Source organism: Chamaea fasciata, unplaced genomic scaffold (genome assembly GCF_029207755.1).
Source record: "Chamaea fasciata isolate MVZ Bird 193981 ecotype frontalis unplaced genomic scaffold, bChaFas1.0.hap1 SCAF_4, whole genome shotgun sequence".
NCBI lineage: Eukaryota > Metazoa > Chordata > Aves > Passeriformes > Sylviidae > Chamaea > Chamaea fasciata.
Window position 1 is genome coordinate 45,005,587 of NW_027094089.1, and position 26,469 is coordinate 45,032,055.

The following is a 26,469-nucleotide window of genomic DNA, read 5'->3' on the forward strand; positions in this document are numbered from 1 at the left end:
AACAAAAACCAAAAATATGAAGTAGACCGGCAAAATTATTTCAAAATACCTTTAGAGAGCACTTAGGAAGAGAAGTCTGTGGGTTTGAACCAAGTTTTTATACATTAATGACTGTAGTTCATTCAGCAGTGAAATTTTTCAATACTCATGTTTTTGCTATAGCTATTTCATTTTTTTCAGACTATCCATTACTATGCAAGATAGGATTTCTTAAGCTGTAGTGCTAAGACAGTTTATTTCATTTCATCCCATTTCTCAAGGCCATTGGTGCCTGCACACTTAAAATTTGCAGTGCTTCTGTTCCAAACACATATATACCTTGGCAACAATTTAAAAAACACATGAATATAAATGAAAAGGAGGATGTGCATACACACAAAAAATTTGTTTAGTGCAAGGATTATCTGGGCCTTATCTAAGAGTGACAGCAGGATTTGTTTTGTGGTCCAGCTGATCAGGCAGACACCAGGCAGTGCAAGAAGCCTTTTTTTCCTGCTTGCATAGAGAGGATTAATGTTAAGGCATACAATTAGCTGTCAAGACTATTCCTCAAGCCAAAGGAAAAAAGCTGACTCAGCAAAAAAGCATCTGTCAGAGGATGGCGTTTTTATTTTCAGCAGGGGATATGCTCACAGGAGACTCCAACAAGGTAAGCAAAAAATTCTGAATGGAGAAAAATAAAGAAAACCATGATGACTGGTGGTGAAAGCAAGGGAACATAGGTGTCTGGTGCTGCTTGGTCAGCCAGTGACCATTCTGAAGGAAAACTGGACAGTGTTGCCATTCACAGCCCCTTGCTGCTCTCCCATGTTGTTTCGAAAGTGGTGGTGAAGCAGTGGAGAGTGCCAGCTTTTTCCAAAGGAGGGCTGCAGACCTCCCTACCCTTGTGGGGGGTCACCCCTCTCCTCCATTCTTCATGTCAGTGTACCCCATGAGGTCTCTCCATGGAGCAAATTCCCCCTTCAGCATTTTTGTAGCCTGCACACCACGTTGGACTTTGCTCATGTGGAGCAGTGGGTGAGGCCTCAAGGCACAGGGGAAAAAGGTGCCAATGTGCTCCCACTGCCTGTGGCCTGCACTTCCTTTTCCTCCCAGGAGACGCAGAGGGGAGCAGAGGTTTCCATAGATGATCCCAGCATGTCTGATGGTGCTGCAACTCCCAAATGCCAGACTGCTGGCCCAGAGGTCTCAGTGTGCACCTGTAAGGGCATGTTCCTGTATTTTATTACAGTAATGGTGCCCTTACCAGCTGTTGTGCCACAGACACTGGCACCAGCCCCCCCCCCCGAGTTCCCAAACAACCTTGATATTGTTTCTCAGAGCCACAAAACAAGGCTGGTAAATGTCTTTTTACATTGTCCAGGCATTAGCTTCCACCATCAGTGGCTCTGGATCCAACAAGTCAACTGCCTGGACTAGAATGTCACATCCCTGTGCCCGTGGCTTTCCACGCAGCTCACATTCTCCCTTCATCTCCCCCATCCCTACGAGCAGAACCACACACCTTATGAGCACAGGGGCTGTATATAATTAGATTAGATGGCAGCCACTGAGGAAGCCAATCTCCCAAATCACAGAATGCTTTGATCAATTTATGATGAAGTATTTTCCAAAGGAAAACCAGCCATCACTAAAACAGCTGCTTCTCCCAGTGTTTTCAACCAGTTCTCCCTCCCTCTGGGGCTGTAATGGGGCTGCAGCTCCATCCAGAATCAGACCCAGGCACTTAACAGTTTCTAGTCATGTTTCCCCACTTTACCACTGCCACAAAGCCACAGTGGAGAGGATGATCTGCACACACCAAGCAGGAGGAGGAGGAGGAGTTAGACCTGATTTACCACCTTGGAGGCAAAAAGCCTTGCCAGGCAGGATTATAAATCACAGATCCTATTAGCACAGATCCAGAATGCTGGTACTTGTCTAGCCTTGATCCCCCAGCATACTGAAATCCCTGAACTCTGTTCAGAAAGAAAAAGTGATGGAACTGCCATAAACAGTTTGAAAACAAAGAAATGGCAATACTGCTTAAGAAGGTAAAACATCACCACAGAGAAATGTAAAACACCTCTGGTTTGGCCAGGCTGACAAATGTTGAAGAGTTGGTGAAACATGCTGATCCTGCCTCTAGTGGACCTTCAGACAAGACCACTGTAGAGAGAAATGCCCTAAAACAGTCTGCTCCTTCTCCACCAGGTTACACCATTGTATTTTTGTTGCTAAGATAGTCTCTGATTCTGTAGGTACATTTTTCTTAAATGTCAAGGGCCACTCCCTTAAGGCTCCACCATACTTATGCTACATGAATGTATTTTAAAGCATATGAAAATGTCCCTATAAATATTAACACTATAAGAACAGGGACCTCTGAAGAAATACTAGATAATAGTATTTAGTAATTACTAGATAATAGTAATAGTAATTTTGAAGACTTTGTGCCATCAAATTAAATGAGATTTGTGAAAATTGTTTTGTAGTAAATATTTCAGAGTCTGAGCTTAACTCTTACTTTAGCACTTATTGTTTTGCAATTACTGACATGGAAATATATCCCTCCATTAGAACTAGTTCAAAAAAGTACATTTAATGTGAGTGAACAAACAGAATATCCTGGAAATACCGATGTAATTCATGAGATCACTAGTAACATTCAGCACAGTTCATTAGTTATCTAAGCCTGAACAGGGTTGGCTGAATAAGCCAAGCAGTCTGTATATGCAACAAAGTGTGGAGGAAAAATATCCCTCATATAGGAGTTGAGCAGATCTGCAGTGTCTCAAGTGCAGTGACTGTAACATACCTCTGCACTGCAATTTGATTCCTTTGCACCAGACCACAAGTCCCAAAGTGAAGTTTGAATGGGACAAGTAATTTCTCTCCCTGTAATTCTTTTGGGAGACACAAGGCTCTCTGAGTGAAGTAAAATGTGGCAATTCTTTTGGTTGCCTTTGTTGCTTAAATGGGTCACAGGCTGATGCTTTGGGGTTTTCAGTAAGGCTGTCTAGAATTTCCCTCCTCTGGAAATATTTCAGGGCTTGCTGAAAAAAAACTGTCCCACTTCTCAATAAAAGCTGAAGAAACTAGACACCTTTTGCAGCTAATCTGGGGAAAAGAAAAAAGGCAACTGTTGGAACAACGCACACTAATTTAGAGCTGGCAAAGAGTATTTTGGTCTAAGAAAAACCAAAATTCTCTGATGAAGGTGGAATTTTCTAGCACAAATAATTCTAGCGGACAGTTCCCCATGCCTTTCCCTGTTAGGTCCTGTATCTTGCTTCCTGTAATTGAAATATAAGCCAAAAATTATTGCACAACCAGAGTGAAAAAAAGAAACCCTTGAGCCGTGGCATTGAGTAAATATCACCTGAGTCAACAAAGTGTCCAACAGATGGAGGTTTTAACACTGTTTTTTCAAATTCATTGTTACTTTATTTTTTAAAGTAATGGCCATAAATCTTCCTAGAACAAATTGTTATTCTGCCTGTTATAACTTATTAAACCGTTCAGAATGAGATCATTATCATTTAATTTAGCATTTTTGAGACTGCCAAATGTCCTCCAAGTAATTCCTGCAGCTGGGACTGCAAGCATTGTCCTTGGGGCTGGCAGCCTGCTTGCACCATTTCCTGGTCCAAGAGCTTCTTGTGCCTCTGCCTAGCAGCACTGTCATGCCCACGGGGCCCTGCTTGAGTGGGTTGCTTTACCTGCTCCTTAGGCAGCAGCAAAATGGGAAGCTGACTTCAAGGCTTGAGAGTCTGTGGAAATGAGCATCTGCAGAGATACACAAGCCTGAGGAGCTAGGGCTGGAAAACTCTTCTCCAGAGGTGGACTCCCACGCACCTCAGCCTGCAGATGAGCTGGCTGATTACTGGGACAGAGTGGTCACTGATACCTTTGGATAAATTGGGATAAATCTGGATAAATTGGGATAAACTTCTCTCCTCCTCTTCAGATTCCCACATTGTAAAGCCAAAGGATGCAGCAAGAAGAGTGGCAGCCACAGGAGACAGGTTACCAAAAATGGACCTTTTCCCTTTTAATTTCTTTTTAATGGTATAATTTCCTGACTGCATTATTGAAACAACAATGACATAAGGGGCATGATGCAGCAACAGGAAAGACAGAAGCAGGTAAAAGCAAAAGAGACAATGACATATTTGTGTAGAAAAAAGAAAAATGAGCTGGCAGTAAAGGGGAATTCACAAATGACCTGATAAAAAGGCACATAGCCATTCCCTACTCCCCCAGCTGCTCCAAGAGTTCTCTGATGCATGAAGATACCAAAAGGAGAAGAAAAAAAAAAAAAAAAAAACAACAAAAAACACCCAAGAAGTCAACAAACAAAAAACAAACCACCACCCCAAATTACAGCAATTACTTGATCAGGGGATTTTCACTTCCTTTTCTGTGAGAGAGAAATTCCCCAGGTCATCTGACCTCTGTTGAAACTATACCAGGAAGAGGAGCAGCAGCAGCAGTCAACAAGTGCAGCGTGTTCTCTGGCTGTACAAAAGCCTCCCATGTGTGAGTCAGAGACATGCAGGGATGTGCAGGTGTGTGTACACATAGCGAGGAGAGCTGCGAATATCCTGCCAGCCAGATCATCTCTTGCACAACTCTCTGGTCCTGTGCAGCCCGGCAGACCTTTTGCTTTTCCTTTCGCTGCTTGTTTCCAAACATGCCTACAGAGCAGATCTCCTGAGAAGCTATTTCCTCACATGCTGTTTCTTCATGTGCTGCTGAAAGCAGCCCTCTCCAAGAAGAGGTGGTGGCCAGCAGCATGGTGGGAATAATGGCAATGAGGACGTGGATTGAGCCAGTAGTTGCAGGTTCCCAAGTGGCCAGTGCCTTCTATGACACAGCACTGCTGCTGGTAGTGAAGAACTACTACAACCAGACCAACAGCACTGCTCCCTCCCACATCCTGGAAGATGCTCAGCAGAAGGCTGTATCTAATTTTTATATCATCTACAACCTAGTTCTGGGCCTGAGCCCGCTGGTGTCAGCCTATGGTTTGTCCAAGCTGGGGGACAGGATACATCGGAAGATCCCCATCTGCATCCCTCTTCTTGGTTATTTGGGCTCCAAAACTCTCCTGCTCCTCGTGATTCTGCTGGACTCGCCAGTTGAGGTGATGTATGGGGCTGCTGCCTTCAATGGGCTAACAGGAGGCTTCACCACACTTTGGGCAGGCATCATGGCTCTGGGATCCCTGGGATCCTCTGAAAGGAAGAGATCTCTGCGGCTCATCGTTATTGAACTGGTGTACGGCCTCGCTGGCTTTTTGGGAAGCATGGCATCTGGCTACCTCTTTGTTGGCTTCAGTGACCGCTATCAAGAAGGCACTGTGCTGGTGTGCTGCAGCATTGCTTGCTATGCCTTCTGTCTCCTCTACAGCATTTTTGTCCTCACAGTCCCCAAGCTCACTGCTTCCTGCCCAGCCAAAGCCAAGCGTGCAGAGGAGGTGAGTGGTCAGCTACCAGAAGCAGCAGTAGCAGGGAGCTCCCAGCCTTCAGAGGGCAGCATCTCCACTCCAGTATCACCCTCAAAACTCATCATCATCCTGCTGTTTGTGGCAGCAATCCTCTACGACCTTGCTGTGGTTGGTGCCATGAACGTACTCCCACTGTTCTTGCTCCGGGAACCTTTAGGTTGGAATGCTGTGGAGATTGGCCATGGCAATGCTGCTGGGTACGTGATCTTCATCACCAGTTTCCTTGGGGTACTCATGTTCTCCAGATACCTGAGGGATATTACCATGATCATGATTGGAGTAGTATCATTCAGCGCTGGCATCCTAATCATGGCCTTTGTGCAGTGGACGTTTCTGTTCTACATTGGTGAGTTGAACAGCCACTCACATGAGCAAATACACACTGAAAAAGGGGTGTTTCAACATAACTGGAAGAGCTTTTTGCTTTGCTTCATGAGGGGTTTACAAGGAGGGAGTTAGGCAGATCATCACATGGGCAATTTGAAAGAAAGCATTCTTATTATTCCTCATTCCCCACATCTCCCTTAGTACTCTTAAGACTCAGCACACTACAATATCCTGAGGAGGCATACACTCCTGCTAAGGATTAGTTTGAGGGCCATTGACTTGTGATTCATCAGTTGGTCACAGACCAGATCTGAGCAGAACAATGTTCACACTCTGGGGAACTGGGAGTTGTTGCTGGCTCCCTGTCCTAGTAGGATCACATCACTGCAGCAATAGGAAGCACTTGCTTCTTCTGATATAAGGCTTAAGGCTACAACAGAAGCAAAAAGGCAAAGGCTTCCTATTACATGAACATCTTAAGATGTGATTTATTTTTGTCATATGAAGGCAGTTACAGCTGATGGTAAACTTAATGGAATATTGGAGCTGTGAAGTATCACAATAATGTAGTTTACAAATCTCACACTGTACACAAACTACTAAGGGACTGGTAACAATAGATGAGGCAGCATCCTATGACAAATGAAAGGCAAGTTTACTTTCAGGAGGTAACCCATGATGAAAACAAAAATCCAATTCATTGTGGATTGAATGCAGAATCCATGAATCTGCATTCATTGTGGCAGAGCGATCTCAGAGTATTGTCTATTGCATGGCTTTAAGGTTTTGCTTCTGGAAGTGAGAAAGGCACTGGAGATACATGTCCTGAAGTGATTTTTCTGTCTGTCCTGACAGGGAATGAGAAATTGAAAATTAAACAGAATTATTCTAAAGGGAAAGATGATAGCATATTGCATTTGTGTACTAAGCCAAACACTGAGTGAAAATTTTAAGATTTTGTTTGTTTAGCCAATCAATCTATTATCAATAAAAGATTAAAAAAAAGTGAAAAAGAAAAAAAAAAAAGAGAAGAAGAAAAAAGAGCTTGCTTAATAATTCAGCTCATCTTCATCCTGAAGACATGCTGCTATGCAGTGTGTAGGATGCATATTCCCTGCAATGCAGATACATCTTGGTACACTAGACATGGAACAAGTCTTCGCTGAGGCTGGTTCTGCTGACAAGAAGGCAATTCCAGCTCCCCATAAATTTTCACAGTAGACAGAGACTAGAACACTGCAAGCCAGAAGCACCAAGATACAAGACAGATGTGTGTTACAGTGTTATAAAGGTACTGCTCCTGTCAGGGCTGTGTAGCACAGTGGGCTCTCTCTGCATTTTAAGACAAATCATCATCCTCACTATCTCAAAGGAGAGTGAGGATCCCATCTACACTGGCATGTCTGGCTGAGAACAAGAGACAGTGTCTAATTTGGGCAAAGTACCGCTGCTAATGGGAGCAATGGGTGGCTTTATCTGCCCTGATGAAGTGAGCTCTCACCTCTTTTTGGCACTCAAAGGATGAGAAAAGATGAAGCAAGGTGCTTGCCCAAGCCAGAGGCATGTAATCTTCAAAAGCAGTGGTTGTGTTGGGTCACAAAGAGCTGGTACTGGTGATAACTGAAAATTCATTGCATTACAGCACGGGCAGTGATGCTGTTTGCCCTCATCCCCTTACCAACCATCAGGTCCATGTTGTCCAAGCATGTTGAAGGATCATCCTATGGTGAGTATTTTGGTTGCCTTACCAACCAAAGCTCCCTGAAATCCTTTTATTCTGCCCAGAGTACTGAGAGAAAGGTAAGTTATTGCTGCAATCTGTGCTTTGTGTAATAATACCAGAACAGATGATACCACAAACAGGAAAGGAGAAGCAGAGAAACTTGCTGGACAAGATTCTTACATCTAATCTTCTTGTCCTTGGTTGCATCATCATTTATCCACAGAATTTTTTGCACATACTTCAAAAGATTACAATCAGTGCATAGTTCAAAGGTGGGGAAAAGAACTGAGGTGCTGCCCAAAAACACAGTACTGCAGGGAGAACCAAGAAAAGCAGGACATTGAGTTGAAGCACTGTGACATTCACATCATTTATATCTGGCTTCTTTTACTTCCAGTTCTGGGAAGCATGGATTATTTTCAGCTTTTTTTTTCAGTTATGCTCTCTAAACATTTCTTCGGGTGTTTGGCAGTTTGTTCCTGTCAGGCCTGATTAAAGTACAAAGAATAACTTTTGCATAGAAATTGACGTTTCTTGGAATGGCAGCTGGAATTCTTTTCCATTAAAATATGTATTAAAAATTAATAAAATGTATTTTACAGCAGGATATTAAGTCCTACCATTTTTACCCCAATGAGCTAGATTTATACACAAGATACAGGACTGGCCAAACAGCACCACAATCCCACAACTGCTCACACCTCCTTCAAACATGTTTCCACTGCATCCTTCACATCCTTTTTCTTTCTGCCATATGAACATGACCCTGCTGTGTCACCAGTTCGTTCCTACTGCTTGTGCTCCCTCAACATCCACCGTAGCAATATCATCTACCTGCCACAAACAGCGTAGATCACACCCCAAATTAAGCACTATAAATCAAACATCTTTAACCTCCATTTTGAACCATACGGGCTGCAGATGATGATGGTGTCAGTCCAAACCTCGAGTAGGACCCTGCAGCAGAGCAGCACTTGCCTTCTGGAGTCTCTTCTCCTTAGCGGGTGGCTGCTGGTGCTGACTGGCTACAGAAGGCTACCAGGCCAGCAAGCACAGCACACAGCCCTGACCTTGCCCCCACACTGCAAGTCCCAGCAGAGCTGCATAACTTCCCTTTCACCCATTTACCATGACAGAAACCCTCCAGTAAAGAGTGGTTTCAACTAGAATTTAGTTCCAGCCTTTCTTCCACACGAAACATACAAATAACACACACATACCCATTCCAGGCATTATTGTAATTTCAACCCCGTGAACCGCTTTTCCAGCCTAGGCCAGAAGACCTTGACTAAAATTTCTCCTGTCCTGAAGATGTCAGCTCTAGACAATTTTTCTACCTCTAGGAAAAGGAGCACTTAACTGACCAGTTTATTGCTGCTCTTACAGGCAGCTACCTTTATATGTAGACAGTTTTCCAGTTGAATCTTTTGTCCAACGCCTAAAAGGAGGAAAAATAATTTAGTTGAGGTCTAGAACAAAAGCAGATACAAGCTCATGCCATCTGGTGTTAGTGGAGCAATGACTACACAATTGTGATCCTGGATTTGTCAGGGAGGTACCACAGCTGATTTGATAATCTCCAGTGACAAACTATGTTCTTGTCTTACAGGTAAGGTGTTTGTCCTGCTGCAGCTGTCTTTAGTCACCACAGGAGTAGTGACATCTACAGTCTACAACATGATCTATCAAAACACACTGGACTGGTACAGTGGCTTCTGCTTCATTTTGTCTTTTCTAGTTGGCTGCCTGAGTCTCCTCCCTTTAAGGTAAGAAATAGGAAAGATTTTGTTCAAAAGGACATGTATTTTCTCTGTACTTCCTTATTCTAGGTCTAAAGTATATAATACAGATAGGAAAGAATTTTGAAAAGGAAACAACACCCCCACCAAGTGAATTTTAAAAAAAGTAAAAATGGGGAAAATTGCAGAAACAAGTTGACAAGTATCAAGAAGATTCAAAGAATGAAAGTTGCAATGTCTAGGCAGTGGTTTTTTTAATCTTATTTTTGTTTAATGTAACATAAGTTGCTGTAGAAGAGTATTTGGCAGTTTAACAGCTAATAATCCCATGTGACAAAACATTCACACAGATGTGTTTGATACTGTGAAAACAGTAATAAGTAGAATGAAGGAATAACAATACACAAAGTAAAATTTTTTTTAAAAAATCCATTATATGTTACTTACTGTAACAGAAAAGAATAAAGTGAGTCTCCCTCAAGTGTTTCAAAGAGAAACCATTACCACTGTGAAGGAAACAGTTACTTTTCTGGTCCACTGAATTTGCCCAACTGTACCATCATGGAGTGACTGAGAGGTACAATTTCAGGAACAACTTTTAAGCACAAAACCAGCTTAATCTGAACAGAGAAAGCTGAAACAACCTCCATCCACTTTTACAGAATTCTTGAAGGGTCTCCCTCCAAATCTCACTTTGTCCATTGGAGCCTCCCCAAGACTCTCCAGCTTGTTGTATTACTAGAAACAGCAAGATTCTTTCTGTGTGAAGTGAACTGTGACGTCAGTATTTAATCCACATAACAATATTTTTATTCAGATAAAAGGATAGGCTAATGCCTGATTCCAGGCAAAATTCTTGCCTAGCCCTGCTGTAATTTAAACAAAATATAGTAGTACAAAGTTTAAAAGCACTATGTATCCTGACTTCAGCAGCACCACTTAGAGATGAAGGAAAAGCAACACTAAGGAAAGCTCCTCCACCACCACCTCTGTTTTATTCAGAGCACTGAAGGCTTTCTGGGCTTGTGAATGCATTTGACAACCAGTCTTCAGGACTACTAGTGTGGGGAAGGCTACTTCCTGCTCATCATTCCCCTGGCTCTGCTTTCCTCCTCAGATCTTCCAGACACAAAAGACTTGTTCCTTATGCACAACCATCTCTTTAAAAGAGGTCACTGCTAGGTACTCAAAATGCTTTTTAATACAGGTTCCAAATAGAAGTACCATTATCAGTACTAACATGGGTTATTAAAGTGAAGGATGACAAATGGTGCAAATGTCATTGCTTGTACACAAGAGAGGCTGGCAGATGACTGAAAGGAATCCCATCAGCACTCAGCAAAGTTTAAGACATAGACGTGGAAAGAACAAACTGCAGTTTGAGAAGGTAGTTTGCTAATTCTTATTAACTGCATTTTTTATTGTTCTTTACAGCTTTGTGGCCATCAAACAACGGTCAACCACTGGCTCCCTTGAGATTCTGACTGAGTAACAGAGGCATCTTCTGGTTGTTATTATTAGTCCCTACAGTTACCACCAGAACAGGAGACATAGCATTCATATTTCCATTTCATAGCATGCCACAATCTCTCAGCCATTAAATTTGCCCAGGAAGTGATGTTTGCCTTGTTATTTTTGCAGTATGCATCCCATCCTGGAGACTATGTGCATTGGCTATAGAACACCAGTAGTCCTCAGAGCATTCTGATTTTTGCTAGGCTGGTTCGCAATACCAAAGAGAGACAAGAATATAGGCTAGAAACGAAAATGGCATTTCTAGACACATTGTTCAGATGGAAGCAGAAAGCAGAGGATCAGTTTTCCATTAGTTCCTTCTTTTCTGTTCATTCAGAAATCTCAGGGCTGTTCTGTGACTTTGGCTGATGAAAAGGGGCTGCAAGCCACATGCCATGTGCACAGGGCCATCAGCAGGACACACCAGCTCTCCACCTCCTACAGATGTTATCAGCCCAGCCAATTAATGTTACGTACAAGACCATTAAATAGAGAAATACGACCATAAAAATATGTAAGATTAACAGAATTTTAGTAATTCCTACAATAAAACATCCCCGAACAGATGTTCATGACCCTGATTTCTGGGAGACTGTCCCACTGTCCCTGGACAGTACTTCAACAGAGCTCCTGCGAGGACTAAGACTCAAGAGCTAATGCTGGTGTTTCAGCTCACACCACCACAGTGTGCTACTCTTGTAACAGGTTAAGAACAGGTAAGTGGAGAACACAGCTCCTACAGAATTTATGGAGGTGTAGGGACACTGATACAATGTAATAGTCACCGTGTTACTTCAGTTTTAATCTGGGTTGGAAAGGAACCTCATACAACACAGCAACTAGCATGAGATGATGTCACATAAATCCAAACATGACTCAAAAGTCTGGCATGTCTCACAAGGATGTGTCTGCTTACATGCTGATTGAACTAAAACAGATTAAGCGGCTTCCAAGGTCCTGGACTAAGTAAAGGGAAGTTAAAAGCCCTTAAATAACTGAAATAATCTGCAGGCAAATCAGGCAGCTTCAGTTTGAGCCAGGGGTATAGCAAGCAGAAGTTGGGTCATCATTACACAGTCCCTTGTTCTGAGGAAGTTGCTGTCACCCTGTCCACACTCCCCTCACCCCCAAGTTTTTCCTCCACTCCTTCACTTTCAGTACCAGAAGTAATGCAGGAATAGATCAGATTTCTACTTAGATCAACTGTGGAAGAAGATTTTAGGGGAAGGGTATTCCTGCAGTAAGATAGTGAGTGAACTGCTTAGCAAAATAAGCACACGCATAATTTCACCAGTGAAGACTGCAAAAAATGAAACTTTATTCTAAGTAAAGGAGTAATCTTTTAATACATTTATTGGTCCATTTCTTTAAATTAATTGAGGTAAACAAATGGTGCATTTAAAAAAAAATGTACACACAAATAGAGAATTACAAACAGTTTTACCTCAAAGCATTTTTCTCCATCAATACTAGCTCCATAGTAAACAATGCACAAAGTATATTTAAAGAGAAATATGAAAGGGTATAGAAACATGCCAGCACCAGAAGGCAAGACAACATTTCCTAGCCTGCAAGTCTGACCAAGAGCAGAGTTGCCAGATTTGACCAAGTACAGGAAGCAAAAGCCTCCTTCTCATTTTTACTTTGTTAACTAGCTAATTCACACAGAGACAAGTCTTTTCACATCTTTCATTTTGTATTTTAATGGTATGAACAGTGACTCTAGTTCTGGTGAGTGGGTTTATAGAGTGAAAGCAGAAGAGTCTGGACAAGGAACCAGCACCGTTTCGGTCCCCATCACTGACATCTTTAACACAGTGTGTGAAGCTCACAGCCAGCTTGCCTTCACCTGCATGGCCCAACTCTCCAGACGTTAGGGGGGGACAGAGGGATGCAGGCACAGAGAAGCGACAACAAGGACAGTGCATCTTTATTTTTGTGTACTGTAGACAAAAGCCCTTTGGCTCTTATTGTAAGACTGGCCCTCAGCACCCTGTCTCTTTGTGCAGTGGGAATGTGGTCGCACTGGCCACAATGTTGCAGCTTGATCTGAAGGTATGGATACATATCCCAGCACCAGGGTTAAGGAAACGGTTTTGCTTCAACGCACAGAATACCAAGACCTTCAAAGTAGTCTAGGACAGTGACTAGCCCTTATTGTTTGAGCATGCCATTTATGTAAGGGTGACCCACTTATACTTCTTTGGAAAATTCATTATGTTCTGCAAATTTGCTGTGCTTTAGGCATGCAACCTTAAAATTTGTCCAGTTCATTTCTAAGTACTTCTATATGTCAGATACTTAAGCAAGACTTCCAAGTGATAAGCATAGCATTAAGCACTGCCATTTTAGTTTGTAAATTGGTTCAACAGCATTTGCAAAAAGTTTTAAATGCCACATTCAGTCTTCCAGAAGGCAAGGTTATTCCAGTGATTCCCAGTTTTTCTTCGCAGGAGGTAAAAAAAACATCCAACAACTTGCCTGCCTTTAAATAAAAAGTCCTCATTTTCCCTATGTATTGTTGTAGTAGAAGTTAACATACCCAAGGAAAGAATGTTCTACCTTCAGAGTTTAAGATGACAGAACATCTAATGAGCTAACTTAGTCTATACAGTTTTGTTCAGTGGTAATCAGGGCAAGGATTTTCAACAGTCTGCAACAATAATCATAACAATATGCAGTTAAATTGTGCAAGTTTTAACAAAAGCATGCCTCCTCTTAAAATAATGAACAGTTCCTGCTGATCTGGGAAGGAATTCCTTTGTACCCTTGCATCTGCAGGACTGACACCTGAAGCAATACGTGTCATGAACAGGTTATGCAGAGCCACTCCTTCAAGGCTACTGCACAGCACCCCCACAGAACTGTCTCTGCCACTCATGCTTTCTTTGTATCAGTTATTCCACAACTTTATCCTTAGCACAAGTTTTAGTGCAGCAAAAATCCAAGTAGATTTCGGTGAAGAGTCACACTTTATTCTTTAATACAACTGACACCAAAACTGTTTGTGTCTTTAGGGCTACACATGCTACCTTTTCATTTTTCAATGTATACCTGAAAAATCCATGATGTTTTAACATCTATGTTTATTGCATGATTTAGAACCTGATAAAGGTATGAACACTGCATGGTCCATTATTGAGGACAGAAACAAGATCTCAGTGCTTGCTTTATTGTGCTGGTGCCGCTTAAGAGAAGAAACAAACACCACAGAAACTATACAGAAATAACTGGGCAGCAGTGAATTATGCATCCACTGAAAGGGCCTTGCCCTGGTTATGCATTAGGAGGAAAACTGGGCTGATTCAAGGACTGCTGAAAGAACCACATATTAAACAGGCTCATAAAAAGGGCACCAACAACTTTTGGTGTCATTTTGGTGTCCGTCCAGAGAGTCATCTTAAGTGACCTAACACTCAATACATTACTCAAAGATGAAGCTCCTGCATTATTCCTGTTTCCCTTTACCAACATCTTCTCTTTCTCTCATGGAAGTGTGGACCATTCAAAGTAAAGACTCTTATTCTGTAAGGATTACAGGATAACATGTTGAAGAGTTTCACTCTCAGTTCAGGACTCAACCCCCTCTAACTCAATCACCTGCAGTTAGGTGATATGAGTGTCACTTTGCACATCTTACAGGGATTTCCTGCAACTTTGGTAGTCTTCCTGACTGGTATAGCTGCCCCAAACATCATAGTCAGGATCCTCCCCGCACCTCACCCACAGCCTCTCCCTCAGTCACCCTGTGATTTACAACAGCTCTTCGTAAGAACAGACCACTCCACAGCCTGTAGGAACTGAGATCCACCTATGCACACCCTTATTACACTGCAGCAATTCTTGCAGAGGACTTCTCCTTTGAATGTCAAGTTTTACATCCCTTGTAAGAGCTTATGAGGTTTTGGTCCAGATCACATAAGATATCCTGATCTTCAAAAGCTCCAGCCTCAACAGTTACATGTTGATTTCAACTTCACTTGATACTCTCCACTGTCCATTAAGCTTCTCATGAACAGCTTTGATGCTAATTTCTGAATTCCCCAGAAGCAACACCCACTTCAGTATGACATAAAGCAAAGCAGGAAGAGTCCCTCAGTGTTGTAAGGCATCAGATGAAACCACTTGTAGAAAAAAACCACAATTCTTTCTACTCAGCTTGTGCTGTTTATTTTAATAAGATGGTGGGAAGACTAAATATTAGTTCAAAATATATTTTGCTTGAGTCCCAGTGAATGTTGTAGAGTCAACTACAAAATTCCATTTACTCTACTAATTTGAACTAATTCAAAAAGCATGTTGACCTTTCTTTGTCGAAAATGGGGAAGACTGTAACCCTGAAGGACAGACTGTTAGATAGGAGGCAAGTGCTTATTCTAGATTGCTTCAAGATGATCCCCTTAAGTACTTCCCCCAAACAAGAGGAATCTGTGATTCCGAACCTAACAGTAACTTAAACCAGAGTTCTCATTTACACCAAAAAGTGTATATTGACAAACTGACCTTAAAACAAGAAACACAGTTTGTTTAGTACCACAGAGTTGTCAATGATGGCTGAGCCAAAAAGAAAAATTTCTTTAAATGTCTTATATTTTCCTTTTTCATGCAGAAAGCACCATCTCATTAGCCTGACAGCTACCACAGTGCTGTAATAACTCATCTTGAGAGTTCCATAAAGCCACCAGGCTGAGAAGGGTGACTGCATGTTCAGTTGGTGTTTATGAATAAATTCCAAATCAGACTAGTACCTGGTAGGTTGTTACAAGAGAACAGAGAAGCTGCACAAAATCAATCACTACTCACATTCTTTGCAAGAATATTACCAGAGAACAAGTAATCACTCAAATTTAGCAGTAAGCACGGGGTTATTTATTGCTCTAAATCCCAGTATTACACTCATATGAGCCCCAGCCCCCCTCACTAAGACGGTTAAATCACATCAGCATTCCTAAGGCCATTAACACAAAGTAGGCATTTACTTGAGGTTGGACTGCAAGAGCAAGGACACAAAAGGGACTTGCAGAAGCAGCTGCAGTTCTAAAGGCCAGCAGAAACTACTAAGATAATAGATCAGTAACAAAAGCAGGCCTAAAAGACTTGCCATGTGGTTCAGCAGAGACAGGTATGAATACTATGTGTACCTAATAGGGCACCTATCTATCCCCCACCAACCCATTTAAGGCAAGTTTCACACACTCTGATACTTGGTGGAAGGAAGCACTTGACACCTTTTGGCTTACGGCTGCTGCAAAGAAAGTGTGGGGAGAGAAAACAGAGTTCTACTGTTACTACAGCAGGCATCTTAGGTGACCAAGCCTAAAGTGGCTCTAGTAAAACCCATACATAAAGCATGGTGTAAGAGATCTCCACCACGCAACTTCCAGAGCTAGCTTTGGAAAAATTAAAGACTCATACTTCCTCCCCCATTCCCACAACCCTTGAAAGGCTGCAGTCCAGCTCATTCCCACAGCTAGGCTGGTCTTGATTCCCAAGTCAGTCACAAGTACACTTCAGTCAACTGACATTACTTCATAATCACCAAGGTAAACAAAGATACTCAGTATGGACCAACAGCATGCCACAACCACAAAAACCACAGTTCATGCTTGCATCACCAGCTATCTGCAGCTGGTGTTGGTATGGTCTGTCAAAAACCAGCCCGACTCCCAGACAGAAAAGTCGCCAGAGACTATTTCATCCAGAGGGAGCACATGGGTGGTAGCAAAACAGAAAATATTCTTTCCCAGCCTTTCCTTGTCCATTCAAAAAAAAAAAAAAAAAAAAAAAAAAAAAAAAAACACCAAAAAAAAAAAAAACGATAAGGATTGGTTAGGGAGTACTGTATCACAGAAATAATTATTGGGGTTTTTTTAAGCAAACAAAACAGAATGATAAAGATGTCATTTGGCACCTTGCAGTAGAGTTTTATTTTCATCTTTTTAGTGTTCCAATCATCAGTTCCTTCCAGACTAGAGAGGTAAATTTTATCAAGATCCCCATGCACTTTCACTATGAACCCCAATCACTCCATAGGATAAAGAAGGAACCATTCAAGACAACTCAAAAAGATGAAACATACCCCAGTTTAAACACAAAAATTGAGGAAAAAAAATTCAAATAGGCTGGAACAGATACTCTGAAAAACTAAGTGCAGCTGTCATTTCAGTTAACTTAACAGAAAAGAGTCCTCCATACAGTTCCAGTATGACTAGTGGTACTGAGCACAGAAGTGCTAGACTGTCCATGAAGGTACTTCTTATTTGGTCTCTGGCTTGTCTTGCAATAGTGGTATAATTGACTCCCACGCCGTAAGGCACTGAAGAAAGAGAGAAAGATTTACAAATTGATTTTATATTGGTTCATGTAACTTCTGACCAACCCTTCCAGACCAACAGCATGCAAGTTGAATAAACATAATGTGGGTCTTTATAGATAATACAGAAGGGGGAAAAAACCCAGAATGTCAAACAGCAAAGAAGTGTTAGAAGTGCTGCACCTTCCAAACAAATTCAACAAATTCAAGTTTTCCAAAGTCATCAGCTAGCCCAAGACATTAAAAATCATCAGAACACCCAGGATTTCCAAACACTAACCTAGATTTTTCTAAACTGAAAAACATCACAGCTTTCAGCTAGGCAGATTAACTGTTTTGAGTAGAAATTTACACCTCTGTGGCGTGACTGTGGGGGAAGGCTGATTTGGACACAATGCCAGCTATTACAGACTACCTCCAGCAAACTTATTTGAAAGAAAACACACATTTAGGGAAGTTAATTCTGAGACACAGTGTATTCCAGTATGGCTCTGAGACTCGACTCCACTACACGATGAACTGGTAGTGCCTGGTATAGTAAACTGTAAGCAGAGTGTAGCTTCTGGGTTATTAGAAAGCCACTCCAGGCTTTGGAGTCATTTTCCCAGATACATACAGTTTCTAGAGTCCTTGTACTGTGTGTTGTTACTGTATTTCAACCACACAGAGCCCAGAAGTCAAACTGAACAAATACAGACTGTGGAATCCAAATTTTTAAATGCTGGAAATGGGCAAACTCATCAGCAGCTCTTAATCCACAAGTCATTGTTGACAGACATCGTCCTTCTAACCTTGTTGACTGTACTGCAGATGACTAGAGTACTTCTAGTTATGTACCCTAAAGTGACTGGTTGGTTTCTTACCAAAAAAGCTTCCTGGCTAAAAGCAGAACTAAGGTACAGATCTAACTTTCAATGGAAGAGGCACTGCTGGATGTTCAGTGCAGTCTTTAATATCCCCCTCCACAGCAGCCTTAGAACTGAGAGACCAGGGTGAAGGAAGTTCTGTGTGAGCAGTTAAGAACTGTGACAAGACACTGTAAGGGGAAAAGGTACTGCATACTAATGTTACATGGAGAGGTAATGTAGCACAGGAAGAAGCTTGTAAAGTAGATGTGTAAAATTGAACAGACAAGATGAAGTACCGTTTACTAGGCAACACATAAGCCTAGTAGCTCTAGTAGTGTTTAATATTTCGTAAATATTTAATATACCTAAAGGGCACTTGTGAGACAGCTGGAGGAGGACTTTCTACAAGGACTCATGATAGGACAAGGGACAATTGCTTTAAACTGGAAGAGAGCAGGTTTAGATTATACAATTAGGAAGGAATTCTTTACTTTTAGGATGAGAGAACACTGGAACAGTTTGCCCAGAGAATCTGTGAATACTCTATCCCTGGAAATGTTTTAGGTTCATGTTAGATGGTGCTCCGAATCACTGACTCCAGTGAAAGGCATTCCTGCCTCTGGCAGGAGGTTGAAACTTACATGACCTCTAAGATCCCTTCCAAACTATTCTGTGATCCTATGGTATCAACCATTGCATTGGGCTGCACTGTTCTAGAACCAAGGAAAATTAGACAGGAAGCATATACAGTTAAATGTCAAGGCCCTTTTAATTAAAAATTAAAAAACCTAACACCAAACTTTAGGTACAAATGCACCAACTGAAAAAGGGCAAAGGTTAGGTATTTCCCGGACTAGTATACAAGGGACAGAACAACGCACAAAAGGACAGAGATTAGAATAACTTATACATAGCAGATGTAATCTATATACGAGTGTGTGGGCGTGTATTAACTCATGTAGTTTTGTTCATGAAAGGCAGAATCAAGAGATTTTTCTACTCTGGTAGTATTACTAGAATGTGCAGTTCTGGGGTTTTGTTCATCACTGCTGCTGCTCAGTAATTTGTTCAATTCAAAAGTGGAAAACAGACAAGCACGCAAGATAAAATGCTGCTAGAATGCTGACTTGCAAAAGACCACTAATGTCAGAGTTCACTTGAACACAACTTCCAACTCTGACAAAGAGCAGCTTCAGATCTCTAATATGCTTGTCTTCAAGACAGTGTGAAGATTTCCTGAACAATGTAGTGATAACCACTTCAGATGAAAACAAACTTCTCTTATTCCTGCCAGTGCTCAAACAATGACACATACCTTCTCGTAGTACTGGATGTTTTTATCTGCCATCCCCATGAGTAGCTGCCTAAAGTCTTGTCTTTTGTTGTTCTGCCATCTCTCCATATCTGCTTTCAGGTCAGCATTGAAACACTCTACTCTGTCTTGACATTTCTCAACATCTGTGGGTACCTGCAGGAAACAAAATTAAGATTAAAACTGTTACTAAGTGCTAGATTGCTGAATGAGCTTGAACCTTACTGAGCAAAACTACAGAAGAAAGGGTAAGTTCACAATCCAGTAGTTATCCTGAATCAACTCAGTTATGGCTGCAGGGGAAAAGCCACAGTTCTGAACTAGAGAGGATATGAGATTGCTTACTGTGTTTTTTGCTGTTTGATGTGGTGAGCGCTTAGCTTGTTCATCTCCATGCCTGACACAGAGTCATGGAGGAAGTACTTGCTGAAGGCACAGGAAAACCATTTGGTAAGAGCTGGTACCAAGGTTCAATTCCCTAGTGCTCCAACTGAGCAGCTTGGCACCACAGCAAAATTTCCTGCTTCCCTTTTACAGCTGCAGTAGGAATGTCCCAATTTACACCAGTGTGTATAGAACAACAAACATTTAGGTTCATCAAAGAGCTGGATAAGACACCTCAGTATTGACAGCTGCAGAATAAATTTCTAAGTCCTTAGTTTCTAGCTTCCACTTGTAGCCTTATGGACCTCCTGAACAAAATTTAACTGCAAAGCATTCGTGATCAACACTGGATGGGCTCATGGACTTTCAGGCTCAACAATGGACACACAACCATGCAAAAGCAACAAATGAAATCTTGAAGGACAGCCTACTGCAAGCTGAGCTAGAGATTTAAATGGATTTTTTACAGTAGTCACTGGCCCAAGGTACACACACGTTAGACCAACTAAGTTGGTGTTCTTTGCTTACATTTTAGCTAATATAATGTATACCACCAGCCAAAACCAGGAACAATTTACAAGTATTGCGTTAAGCAGGAAAACCGAACACTATTTTTTCCCTTCTCATTGCTGCATGGTCCACACATACAGAAATCTCTAATGACATGCAGACTAAGCCCATGAGCTCAGAAGAGGAAACTCCTGACTCCTGGTACCAAAGTGAGAAGTGAACTTTTGCTCTGAAAGCTGTGACTTGCACAAAGGCAAAACACAGAATGAAGAACAAATGAAGAACTTTGTGGTGGCTCCTCTCATACTTGATAATTTCAGTCAACTCCGTTTCTGACGGGCATGAAAGAAGGAAAAGGATGAACAGACTACATAAGAGGCTTTTCATGGATACCTACATTAAGTTAGAGGTGGGATACTATGTTGCAGTTTGGCAAGGTAGTAAATTTAGGCAGAAACACACCAACTTGTAACTGTTTGCCAACAATGAATTTCTGGTCTGCCAGAAACTGCTTATACTGCAAAGAAGCCACCAGATCCAGAAAAAAAAGCAAGTTCTGCTTCTCCATTCTTTTCAGGAAGTAGTGTAAGTGCAAACTGTTTTTGTAGAGCTATGTTAAGTGCTAACCTTTGGACGGTCTTCTCTTTTCAAGGCTACTGCTTCCAGTTTTGCTTCATACTCTGCTTGAACTTGGTCTCTCTTCTTCAACACATTCTATGGACAAGAGAAAAGAGAGATGTGAAGGGATCCTCCCATTCCTTCCCCCAGCCCACAAGAAATTCTAAAGTGATACATCTTCAGTGCCAATTAAGCCCAAAGTCAGATTTCCAGATTTACTTTGTCCCATTTTCCAGCATTTAGGGAGTAGCTTTTAAGAACAAACAGCACTTGCTCACCATCAACTGGCAGGGGCAGATAAAATTCAACATTTGGACAAGCTGGAGGCGTGCAAGACAGAAGCTGTCATGATGAAAACCATCAATATAACCCTGACTAAGTAAATTTAATTCATCAGTTGACCTAATACTACCATGAGAAGGATATAAACAAAATCATCAAAGCTGACAAGGACTAATATAAAGTTTCTGATATCCTCATGCAGTGGACAGACAACAGCATTGGTTAAGAGACAGCAAGACCACCACAGAAGGTATTTCAGCTCCCTTTTCACTTGCAAAGACTCTTCAGAATCCTTTAAAGCAAGCTGTTCCATTCTGATGAGCAAAAGTAAGCCTTTATTTTAGAACAGTCTGGGGGCAGACTGAGTAGGTTGTTGGTTTCATAAAAAAAATAAAAATAAAATTATGAAAATGACAACATGAAAAGGACTGGATTGCCTGAGCTTCTCAAGCAGTAAACATTTTCTTGACACAGCATTTTCAAAATAGAGAGCCGAAGATGCTACCCTTAGGTTGTACTATATCCACAAAGAACTTCACTATGGTTGTACTACGGTCTCACAGTTTGAAAACAACCACAGGAATTAGTCTTTCTAAGAATGACTTACTAAAAAATAAACAGTTTTGTGTCTGCAAGAACAGGCAACTTACCACTTCAGGTTTTACAAAGAAACAACTAGTATTTTTTAATTACTCTGTTGACACAAAGTTATTATTAAAAATGCTCAGAGGGAAGTCAGCCGACACTCACTGTAAATTTGAAATTCTCTTGCAGCTAACTTGGCTTTGAGTCTTCCCATCTGTCACCTAGAAGGAATTGTCCCATTAGGACACAAATTGGGTAACTAGTAATTTTAACAGGTCCAGAAAAGGCTAGTAACATAGGACTAATCATATGCACTGCTGCCTACAGAAATACGTTTTCAAAAGAGTAGCTCCTCAGAGCTCTAACAGCCAGTCTAGATCTAATTAAGAGCAATCAAGGACATACAAATCCTGTATCTACTTATCATCATCATCATCCCCCTCCTCCTTCTTAAGTCAAGAAAAGTTCACCAATGCACTTGCTCTACAGATGTTGCCATCAACAGTTCTTGTGTTCTTGGGCGCCAGGTCTTGTGTTTTGAGTTCAAGATTTCCCTAATTAGGGTTTTTTTTCCTTTTCAAAGTTCTGTGCCAGAGTTAGAAAGAAGAGCGGATTGTGCAGCTCAGTCTTGAAAGATGTTTATTAAATTTTTTATCTGAAGGTTAGCGCACTGCCCTACACCAGGCTTAGCACACTGAAAGACACTGCTGCCAAGAACACGAGACCTGGTGTCCAAGGTCTCTTAAAGGTTTCTAACCCAATTAACTCTTGAAACATACTATATTTACAGTTTTGTACCAATAATCACTACTAATTCTAGACACGCAATTTTTTACATTACCTACATTCTACCAATGTCTGTGCCCCCATCACAGCAGAAGATGGAGTAGAAGAAGGAGAAGAACTTAAGACACCGCCCAAAATTCTCCATCTTGCTTCTATCTACTTTCATTCTAAAAACCCAAAACTACAAATTTTCACCCTGTGACAAACTAAACTACTATCTAATTTATATTTTAGTTGTTCTCTTTTCATCCATAAATGTTGTCAATTTTTCCCATAGGCTAAAGTCAAAGACAATGCTTTCCTGAGGTTCCCAGCAGGGGTCCCAGACCCCCCAAGGCAGTTTGAAGAGTCTACCCCGTGCCTTGAACTCCAACAAACAGTCTTATAAAGTTCAATCCATGATAAATTGGAATGGCACCCCATCCACAAAGCTACTATTAGATTAGTCAACAAAAAGAGGACAAACCTGAAGAATTCACCTTCAACAGCTCAATTCTCCCTTTAGGTCCAAAAAGGGAGGCAGAAGCATGTCATTGGTTGTGTTTGCTTGAAAAACCACAACATTGTCCCTTCTTTTTAGAATCTATGCAACTATGTGGGATGGCCTTTAAGTGATTGAGGTTGCCAATGCAGATTTAATAGGTATTTCTACTTTGTATCGCCTCTTGAACCCAAGTCAACTGAAAATTCTTCTGAGAAAAAAAATGCCTCCAGCAATTGCATTTTGCCTTTAGAAGCCTGGAGCTAGTGTGGGAAGCTGAATCTGTACCAGGAGTAGCCAATGATTAACAGTTATTGACAAATTGGATTCAAAGAACAGGTGTCTAAATGTCTTAACTCCCCTTAAGTGCTCAAGTCCACCTACTGTGGACCATTAACAATGAGCTTATGAATACAGTTTTAAGTATCCCACAATGGCCGACCTGTAGGTGATGAAAAAAATACTGTCCTCCCTTTCACTTGTCCCATATTATCCTCTGGCACCTCCAGGCAATCTCCTCTGTTCTAGATTGATGCCTTGATGCTTTAGCAGCATTTATGAAAAGCTCTGCATCAAGTATCCTCAAAATTGCCACAGACCATGCAATACTAGTTAAGGCTTCACTTGAAGAGAAAAAAAAAATTTAAAAAAAAAAAAGTTGGAAGAAACCAAACTCAATACTGAAACAAAACTCAATCAACACGCTTCAGTTATTTCAGGTCAGAACTAAACCAGTGGTGTCTAAACAAAAAAGACAGCCTAGTTTCAGCAGGTCCTTCACCATTTTGTATTTAGTTGAAACGTTCCACCTTGCCCCATACAGAGCTTCAGGAGTCTGCCATCAGCTTCCTATCTCAAATTTCAATTTCAATCCTGCTTGCACACCACATAGCTTCCCACTGTGACTACACATCACAAGAGGATCTCTATTTACTTGATGCCCTTAAACACACAGTTACCTATTAATGTGGTCCTTGCTTTAAACATGTTAAAAGTAATGCCCAAGAACATCCCTGGAGATCACATTACACGATAAATCTTTCTAGCAGTGTTGAGCAAAAAGAAGTCACGTAACATCATAATATCTGTACTGAATCCTGTATAGGAGATTCTGTCCTCTGCACATGCCTCCCAGGGCAACACCAGCGTACACTGGCAAATGCAGTACCACATGTTTGTTGACAAGGGCCTCCCTGCACCAGGAACTGAGACATCACCTTGCCATTTAATAGAAACCATAGAATACTAGGCTGGAAGAGACTTCAAGGATTATCTCATCCTACCCTTCTTGGCAAAAGCACAGTCTAGACAAGATGGATCAGCACCCTATCCAGCTGGATCTTAAACATGTCCAATGCTGGGGAATCCACCACTTCCCTGGGGACATTATTCCAAAACTTGATTGTCCTCATTGTGAAAATTCTCCTCTTGTGCTTAATGAAAATGTTCCCAAGAGTAGTTTGCACTGATTGTCCCTGTTTTTCCATGGGTATCCTTGTGAAAAGGAAGCTTTCATCATATTTGTATTCTATCCTTAAATACAGGTAGATGGTGATAAGATTTTCCCTAAGCCTTCTTCCTCAAAGTTGAACATACTCAGCTCTCTCACCTTTTCCTCATACAGCAGGCTTCTCAGTCCCTCAACCATCTTTGTGGTCCTCTTCCAGACCCCCTTCACCTTATCCAGATCTTTTTGTGTGCAGCAGAAATAAAAACTGAACAGAAGTGTGGCCTAAAAAGAGCTGAGCAAAAGCGAGTAATTTGGAAAGGGTCTCTTCTTGACACTTCCAGCACACACTTCAACTCAAGGCCATAACCAGCTTCTGCTCTGTTCTGCAAATCTTTCAAACAAATCTAGAGGCTAGGTTTCTAGCCTCTATCAGCTAATACTCTATTCAACCAGAACTACTGGGCTTTGACTCCGTATGTGCAGCTGCCTCAGGCTCTTTCCCTTAGGTACAACAGTCCCCTGAAGAAATCAAGGCCTCTTTATCTCTGAACAGGGACGATAATCAGGCAGTTCTTACTCAAGGCTCTATAGATCATGTTCCCATACCTACACCAGGGGTACAGCGTGCAACAAAGAAAGTGATTCAAGGTTGCACTGAACTCCTAGTACCTAAAGAGTTACCTTCCATCAAGTACCCTGTGCAAAAGATGTGCTCTGAAAGATCGAAATAGACTTTCATCTCACAAATAGTCCTCACAGCAGCTGATGAAGAGGAATGCACTGCTAGCGAAGAGGATGCCCCTTTCAACAGGAAGTCTCCTGCACTCCAAGGGTAACCTCCTTACTAACCTTGGTTACTTACTTGGTATTATGCATTCTGCAAGGATTGTTCAGTAGCTGCTCACTTCAGAAACAGAAACAGGCTGATGTTTTCTAGCAGAAGAAAACTGTACTTTGTAGAACTTGTGAGAATTCAGTTTTGCTATTTGAGAGGGAAGGAAAATGTCAAAGGTCTGTCTTGGCTAATGATAGTTCTTGTTCTTGATTTTCAAATTTTTAGACTGAATAAAGCTAGTAAGATGCCCAAGCCAGACATTAAACAGCATAATCCTTCTGAGCACTAGAAAGTCAAGTCAACAGTCTAATAAATTCAAGCTAAAAAGCAAGGGTTTCTTTAGCTGAAGAAGTACTTTAGACAGTTAACGATTGTCTTGGAGACAGTGACATTCTGAAAGCGCTCTAAATGACCAAAAGGAAGCCTAGGTGCAAGTCTATAGTGCCACTCTGCCTATGGTGAGTGGTGTTTATCTGCCTAAAGTAGCTCTCCAGCTAAAGAAACCCTTGCTTTTTAGGTTAAAAAAAATTTCCCCTGCTATATTTGTGAAGAGCACCTCTCATAGTTCAGCTTGCCTCTTCAGATGCCATCTCTGGTAGGCATTTTTAGCATCAAAAGTCAGATGTTCTGAGTTTAAGTATTTAACACTAGCCTCAGACTCTGTTTATTTGTAAGCACGCACCAACCACATCCGCTTCCTAGAGTCCAAACATCCTGAGACTAGGCTTCCTACAGCTCACTGTGTTCAAACAATACTTTACTGTTAATAAACCCATAAAGAAAATACACCTCATTCATGCTGGGGTCAAATCGATGGTAACAAAAGCAAAGAATATACACACGGAATTAGTGCAAAGCCACCAGCAAGAATATTTTAATCACACAGATGTACAACTCCTGAAGCTAGGAAAAGACATCTACAAGTAAGTGTTTAAATTCTCAGTTTGAGAAGCATAGGATGAGATTAATATTAAGATGGAGAAGGACTACCATGTTCAGACTGCAAGTTTACAGTGGGTCATTAGATCTGTAAAGGAATCCATATCATTGCCTTGTAACAGAATGCACATCAGAGCCTTGTAACAGCTGTTCCAAGTGGAAAGCCTTTAGAAGGAACTTCTCTGTTAATACCCTACAGCAGGACTGCTACATATATATATATATATATATATATATATATATATATATATATGGCACACATACTGTGCCACGGGCATGTGGTGAAAAGTTCTGATGGACAAACTAAAGCCCCTGATACAATTTTTTTAGT

General features: G+C 41.4%; 2 protein-coding genes across 2 annotated transcripts in view; one reads left to right on the top strand and one right to left on the bottom strand.

Annotated features, from left to right (window-relative positions):
- The first annotated feature begins 3,785 nt into the window (after positions 1–3,785).
- On the top strand, positions 3,786–11,388 carry SLC46A2 (solute carrier family 46 member 2). The gene is given in 5 exon segments (XM_066182388.1): positions 3,786–4,733; positions 4,736–5,837; positions 7,461–7,544; positions 9,151–9,307; positions 10,715–11,388. Coding segments are annotated over 5 exon segments (1,617 nt in total). The 5' UTR covers positions 3,786–4,517; the 3' UTR covers positions 10,773–11,388.
- A 4,253-nt stretch (positions 11,389–15,641) lies between these two features.
- SNX30 (sorting nexin family member 30) overlaps positions 15,642–26,469 on the bottom strand; it is a 47,895-nt gene continuing 37,067 nt past the window's right edge. The window contains exons 7-9 of the mRNA XM_066181420.1: positions 20,790–20,876; positions 19,272–19,424; positions 15,642–17,111 (exon numbers count right to left, since the gene is read on the bottom strand). Coding sequence (XP_066037517.1) covers positions 17,052–17,111; positions 19,272–19,424; positions 20,790–20,876 — 300 coding nt within the window. The 3' untranslated portion in view covers positions 15,642–17,051. The remainder of the gene's footprint in view (positions 17,112–19,271; positions 19,425–20,789; positions 20,877–26,469) is intronic.